Below are 7,393 nucleotides of genomic sequence, written 5' to 3' on the forward strand. Positions count from 1 at the left end.
TGGGCCCAGCTGCTCCTCGGCATGTGGGATCTTCCCAGACCGGGACACGAACCCGCGTCCCCTGCATCGGCAGGCGGACTCTCAACCACTGCGCCACCAGGGAAGCCCAATATTCTCCCCTTTTGAGGCGTTTGCTTTTGCACTTTTTACTTAGACCTCTTCACCAGCCTCACTGTAGTCCTACCCCATACCCGATCCGGTTTCCGAGGCAGGATGTGCAGTTTTATTTCCAGGACGCTTGCCTGGCCCCTGACTGACAGGTGCCCACCATCAGCACCCCGAGAAGGATGGTGAGGGGGGATTTACCTCCTCGTCACCAGGCCCCTCAGCGCCTTGTTAGTGGGGGTCCCTCCAGCCCCTCCTTAGCCCCTCCCGTGGTCAGGCCAGCAGCACTAAGGTGCTGGGAGCTCCCTGTCTGCCCTGAAATGAGATCCGGAGGGAGCATTACTGGAGAAGGCATGGAAAACTCCACGAGCTCATGCCAGCTGCCTTTTTAGGTTATATTTTTAATTTTTGGTTTCGGAAATCAAGGGAGAGCATTAGGACATATTTCAAGGACCGAGACTGTCCTGACTTCTCCAGGACGCGGGGCCTTCTGCCCATGCCCACCTGTGACTGTTGGGCACGTGCTCATTGGGGGTCTCGGGCGTGTCAGCCTTGAAGAAATCTCCGGGGTTCTGGAGACGCTGCCACCGTCATGCGTTCCCAGAGACGAACGTGAAGCCGGTGCAGACTCGGGGCGCAGGCCAGGAGGGCTGGCCGGAGGGGGACTCGCACAGAGGCCGCGCAGGGATGCGAGGAACGTAGAGTCGCAGGGACAGGCTCCCGTGTCCCCGCCTCGTTCACTCCGTCATCGGTTCTGGGCACTGACCGGCCAGCCCTGGGGTCCGGCGCTGGGGCCCTTCCCGTAAGTCCTGCTGCCTTAAAGCAACGTCCCCTCCTTTCTCCGCCTTCAGGATCGAGTCCAACGACCTGCCCCTGCTGACGGCTGTCGCCAGCACTCACTCTCCGTACGTCGCTCAGATACTCTTATAAGCTGACGCTCAGGACAGCTGCTCCGTGGAAGAAGGATCAGCCGCTCAGCCGAAGGAGGGAGGACAGACGGCCGCTCCCCAGGACCGCGAGGCCCGGGCAGGGCAGACGGAGCCGGTCCGGCCGCGCTGGGCCGGGCCGGGCGGTGGTGTGAGCACGTTGGGGCCCAGAAGCGGGGCTGAGACATCTCCGAGTTCCAGCGCGAGCTCCCCAAGCTGGGGAGAGGGGTCCCACCGTCCTGAGAAGACGGTCAGCGCGGGGACCCCGGGTCAGCGGCCGAGTGAAGCCCGCGCGTGCCACCCTGCGCTCCAGTGGCTGCGGCGTCACCGTCACCGTCTGGCGCAAAGCACGGGGGGCCGGGAGCTCCAGGAACCCGCTGCTTCCCCATCTTGTCCCAGTTTACCGTGTTCGAGATGCAGCCACGGGTAGGTCAGGGACAGGTCGTTGGTGCGATCAAGGCAGGAATCGGCGCGGCGTCCTCAGCCCGGCCCCGTGTGGTTCCGTGGCAGCGGCGAGCTCGGCCCGACCCCGCCCGGCTTCTCCAGACGCTTCGCAGCTCTCGGCAGCCCTTCAAGCGGGGCCGTTCACCAAAGTTGGTTCTGTAAGCCGGCGAGTGGTTCTGTGGCTGAACTCCTCCCGCGGAAGCCACCTTCCTCCTATCCTAGTTAATACAAATGACTATTTATACTTTAAAAGGCGCAGCTGTCCGGGGGGGAAGTGAAAGCTGCGAGAGTGCAGGATGACTCATGAATTGGTTTGAACGTTTGTAAACAATCCAGATATGAGCTGAATTTTTACACTCTCATCTCTGTGCCTTCCAATCCCTATGTCCTTTTCAAAACAGCTTCCCAGAACTTCACTGCCCCGTAGTATAAAACCTGCCAAAATGAAGCACTGTTTGTTTATGAGCATCGTGTGCTTTTTACAAATCCTTACTTTTCTGTTGACGTTAACTTTAGTTTACTGACCGTCATCCAGGGTAAAGGAAAAGCCTGTTTGGTAAATGGAGGGTTGAAAGGCAGGGGGCTAACCCAGTACAGCAGAACGGTTACACCTGCAGATCTTGAGGTCGGTTCGTTATAACCAGGCTCTGATTTCCTTCTCTTTTATGAATTGATGCCGGTCCTTTCCATGTAGCCTTTGCACTTAAGAATATGAAACGACTTCCCTTTCAGGAGTTAAGATGACTTCGTATTTTCTACTTGATAAAATCCTGATCCCAAAATCCAAGTTACATTCATCTGTGTCTTTACTCTCTGACAAATGCACGCGAGTTATTTGTTTGAAAGAGGAGAGTGGCAGGACCAATGGAGAAACACAGGTGTGTTCTTCCTTTCTTAGGAATAGGTCAGAACTGCAGCCTTCCCCTCTCTTTTTTAATAAATCTTCTTTCTTTCTTTTGACTGCTCCAGGCAGCTTGTAGCATCTTCGTTCCCCGACCAGGGACTGAACTCAGGCCCTCCGCAGGGAGAGAGCACCGAGCCCTAACCCCTGGACCCCAGGGAATTCCGCCCCCCTTTTCTTTTTACGGTGTGAAATGCAGAGCGGCGTGTTGAGGCGCTTAAGATCCTGGATTTGTATCGTATGCCTTTCTCTCATAAAAGTGACGTTGTCCATTCTTCTACGTTTTCTGTCTCCTCTTGCCTGATGTCTGGCACGAGACGGGTGTGCCGAGTCCTTGGCTCCGTGGCATCGTGGCGGTTGTCGTGGACCTCGCCCGTGGCCACCCTCTCCCCGTCCGTGCTGAGTGAGGTCACAGTGTCCCCTCCGCACCGGCTTCGAGCACCCGCAGTCTCGGTTCCCTTCTCCTCGCTGACACGTTCTGGGCGCTTCCCCTCCCTCCTCCCCCGACCTTCCAGGGCTTCACAGACAATAACTAGGAACAGAATCAGTGCACGTAGCGGCCGGTGAGCAGTAGACCCGGCCCGGGGGACGCTGAGCTTCAAACGGCCGATTCTAAACTCCACGCATTACAGATGCAGCCCAGCCTCTGGAAGCTGAGGAAACTGGCCTTGCCTCCGCATCTCCTGTCCCCCGCCTCTCCCGGGAGAAGGTGACGGAGGGAGAGCGCTCAGGACCCTGGGCAGCCCCGACCCTCACGGCTGCCGCCTGCACAGCAGACCAGGGATGTGTTGCTGCTCGTTCATAAACCCTCCCCTGGAGGACATCCACCTGTGCTCTCTCCTAAACTCAAGCTCCTCCCAAAAGCGGAAAAGAATCTCATGGAACTGTGTTGAGACACACACCGGACCCCACCTGGTGGCTTGGGTCTGTCTTAGCCCAAGAGGCAAGGAAGGGACCCACCCTCGCCCAGGCCCACCTCAAGAAAAGAAACAAAAGTTAAAAAAAAAAAAAAAGTACAAATAGAGAAAACTACCTCAGTTGACAGGATTCCACCTTTAGGGTTTCTTCAACTTCGACGTCTTACCTGTTGAGTGCACCTTTTGTAGCATCTTGCTTTTCCACGCAAGCTGGGAGGCAGGACAGAGCGGTGTGTGCCCGCGTGACCGTGATGGGCCTCTCTCTAGCATGTCGCGGTTTTATTTTTCATAGACTGACGGGTGATATGAATGTAAAGACCGTTGTGTACGTTTAAACATGACAATGAAAACTTAAAATGTAGCTTCCATACTTGTGCATAATTCCAAAGTATTTTATTTTTATCAGTGTTAAATAGCTTTTTGTATAGGCTTCAATCCATTTTTCTGAAGTGTGCTGTTTTTTAATGAAAGTAACTCCAAACTTTTCACATCCCATGGAACTGCCGTTTACACATCGCAACTTTTTAAACTTTCCATATTTTTCAACGTTAACTTTTTTCGAGGGAGGAAAATCCCTGCCTGCTAAACGATACTAAACTGTTGTTTAGGCCCTTCTAATTAGGTCCTGAGATTTTATAAAATTCAGCCTGTAGCTTTTTAGGTTCCTCACTAGAGTTGGTTGTACATAAAAAATAAAGAATATAAAGTGACCCCACGGTTCTTTTAAATATCTGGATTTTTCCACTAACACATACTTTTGAAAGTATTTTGTTCATGCATAGCTTCACCAATAAACTGAAAAAGCCTTTAGCTTCTCGGTAAATGTGAACCATTTGTTTTCTCTTGTGCTTTGGGGGAGGGGACCTTTTAATATACTGTTTGCCTAAATCAAGCAGCCCCCTCTGAATGTTAATTTTTAAATGTCCATCTTTGGTGAACCGTATATCTTGAAAGCAAGATTGCAACGTGCTTAAGTTTAAGTGGTTTACAAGAGAAAATTCTGGGATTGATTTGTTACTACTGAAGTTCCATGAAGACAAATTGGTAGGACTTGATGTTTTCGATCAGTTAAATAGGTATCAATGGCAATGTATGGAAATTGTTTTCTTCGAACTTGTTCACGTATCATTTTGATCCATTCTTCTGTGGCATTTGGTGCAATAAACCTTCTGAATTTATCTTGAACATTTTCCTGGTACTGCCTATGATTCGTTTGTTACGTTTAATCAGACTTCGACGTCTCATTTCCGGTAATTCATGCTGACACGAGCCCACTGTATATGTCAGTGACTCTCAGCGGGGCTGTCTGGGAAACGTAGGGCCTCTTTGGTGAGCACGGTGATGGGCGAGGGCTCCTGGCACAGGGTGGGCAGGGGCTGAGGGGGATAGGAGAACATCTTGTCACGTGCAGGGCACCCCGGAATGAGGAGTTACCCCACCTCCTGTGCGACTCGCAAATATCGTGCTGACATTCAGGTGGGTGAGAGCCTCAGTTTATAATGACCTAAGCTGAGAATGTCATTTTGCGTTACACACAAGCACAAGGCACTTCTCTCATGAGCTTACTATACGCTGAATTTTCCAGGAATGCCACTGTTGTATATAAACTGCGGCGAGATTTTACTTTGGAAGGTTGAGGATTTCAGCAAGAACTGCCATCCATTTGGAAAACCCTATTACCCGCAGCTGTGCTCCTCATGAAGTCTGTCACCAGCACAGTGTTCTGTATCATCTCTGCTTGTAGCGGTGGCCTTTCGTGGAGGTTCCATCCAGGAGTGAGTATCTGCTTCGTTCATTATATTTTCTAATCTACTAGTGCCCCAATGTCTGTGTATTAAAGTATATGTTAACATAAGTTGTCAAATAGTACAACTAGGGCATTATAGTGGTTTGTTATAAGTTATGTGTGTAAGGTTATTCTGCTGATGAATCTTGTGAATTTTATTTTAGGAAAATAAAGGACATTAGAAAATATTTGCTATGAAATGTAGCACTGATACATACGGCCTCAGGAAACATATGCTGAGGTGTAACTTTTGTAGCTACATAAGCCCATACCGAATCCTGTTGTTTGCAGACTACAGGAAGGAGTAATATTAGGTATTGCTAAATCCTTTTTGGATTAAAGGTAAATTTCAAGTGTTTTTCACGTTCCCTTTAAAACCACGCCTTTGAGAAAGCCCTGACACACACATACACACCACATTGCTCCTTGCTTCTGTCGGATGCCTGATATATGTCACCTCATTTGATCCTCACACCTGGATGAGGTGGGTAGTATGATAGCTAATCTTATGTGTCACCTTGGTTAGGCCACGGTACCCAGATACCTGGTCTAACGCCCGTGTGATGTTGCCGTGAAGGCTTTTTAGAGGACAGCAACACAGAGGAGTCGGCTTTGAGTAAAGCAGGTTACCCTCCGTACGGTGGGGCGTCTCCCCGGTCAGTTGAAGGACTTCAGAGAAAACAGACTGAGATCCCCTGAAGAAGAGGGAATTCGGCCTCCCCACGGCCTCCACACTCTTGCCTGGGTCTCCAGCCTGCTGGCCTATGTGCAGATTTGGGGTCTGCCAGCCTCCCCAATCATGTGAGCCAATTCCTGAAGAGAAAGCTATCCATCTGTCTGTCGCTGTGCATCTGTCCATCCATCCACCACCCATCCATCCATGCATTTGTCCCTTCATTCATTCATGTCTATCTCTACATCAATCCACCCACCCATCCACCCATCCATTTGTCCCTTTATCCATTTCATCTATCTCTCCATCCATCCATCCATCCATCTGTCCCTTTACCCATCCATTTGTCCCTTTATCTATTCATCTATCTATCTGTCTGTCTTTCCATCCATCCATCCATTCTGTCAGTCTGTTTCCCTGGAGAACCCTGACTAACATAGGTACTTAAGATATCGGTCCAGTGACATCCATGAGGACCCAACAAAGCAGTTGGGAGTCAGAATGTTGTCACACCAGGTTATTGGAGGTTGACTTTGAAGCAAAGATCTTTAACATAGAGAGAGTACAGACTTCATAGTTTCCGCTTAGATAAGTCACATAGTCTCTGAACATGGGATGCAAAGGGGGTGCTGGAGAACAGGAAGAGCCTAAATTAGGACAACCTCTGAGACAACAGAGGAGGAGGTACCAGCTCATTCGTGGTGGGAGAGAGGAGATTAATCCCCACTGCTGTGCCTTGCCCTCTGTGTTCTTGGGGACCTCAGGCCAGCAGTCATCATCCCTTTCTCTCACCTTCAAGCACTCAGTCTACCGACCTTCCTCCTAGGCCCCTGCCTCCACCCCTCACCTCACAAGGTCATGTCTGTCAGCCTCCCGTGGCTCCTCCCATGGTTACTGAGGTCTTTCCCCACATCCAGTCGGGACCCAGAGCTGCTGAACTTGCACTCTTTGGGTGCCGAGTGCGTCACCTGCTCTCCTTGCTCTTTCCTTCTTTCAGTCCTTCCTCATTCTCACCCGAGTTACCAAAATGCCCTCCAAACTCACCTCCCTTTTGTAGCAACACTTCTCACCAATCTTCCTCCAGGCTGATGTCTAACCAACCTTCCCAAAATGAAAGTTTAATCCTGCCACTTTTGTTTAAAAGTTGGCCCAGGAAAATCCAAGCTCCTCGGCACCTGAGCCCCCTCCTCTGGCCTCAGCACCAGACGCCCACCTCTGCAGGCTGCTGGTTACCTAAAGGCGCGAGCTGATCACTGCCTGCGCCCTGTCAGCCCTTCGTCCTGGTTTCCCACTCCCTTTTGCTCCATCAAGGCTCCCCCTGTTCTGGCTCAAAATGCAGCTCGGGGCAAATCCGCCAGCGCCTTGCTACTCGGCATCCCTGGATCGACCAGAGCTGCCTCACCCGGGAGCTTGACGGATGTGCAGAATCTCAAACCCTGTCCCAGACCGACTGAACCAGGATCTCACCTTAATACGATCCCCAGATGACACATATGCACACTAAAACCTTGAGAATCACTACTCCCACACCCAGTGTGAGTGAGTGGGTGAGGGAAAGAACATATCAATTACTGAGATTATGTCCATGTTTTGGAAGCAAGGGGGGCAATGAAGATATCTGCAAGCAAAGAAATGAAATAG

At 50.9% G+C, this 7,393-nt stretch overlaps 2 protein-coding genes across 4 annotated transcripts in view; one reads left to right on the top strand and one right to left on the bottom strand.

Annotated features, from left to right (window-relative positions):
- FNIP2 (folliculin interacting protein 2) overlaps positions 1 to 4,555 on the top strand; it is a 125,011-nt gene extending 120,456 nt beyond the window's left edge. For all 3 annotated transcript variants that reach the window (XM_060011944.1, XM_060011946.1, XM_060011945.1), the window contains one exon: positions 957 to 4,555. In XM_060011944.1, the coding sequence (XP_059867927.1) occupies positions 957 to 1,035 (79 nt within the window). In that variant the 3' untranslated portion in view covers positions 1,036 to 4,555. The remainder of the gene's footprint in view (positions 1 to 956) is intronic.
- SPMIP2 (sperm microtubule inner protein 2) overlaps positions 1 to 7,393 on the bottom strand; it is a 159,615-nt gene that overhangs the window by 4,579 nt on the left and 147,643 nt on the right. The window lies entirely within an intron of this gene.

Source organism: Delphinus delphis, chromosome 5, assembly GCF_949987515.2.
Source record: "Delphinus delphis chromosome 5, mDelDel1.2, whole genome shotgun sequence".
Lineage (NCBI taxonomy): Eukaryota > Metazoa > Chordata > Mammalia > Artiodactyla > Delphinidae > Delphinus > Delphinus delphis.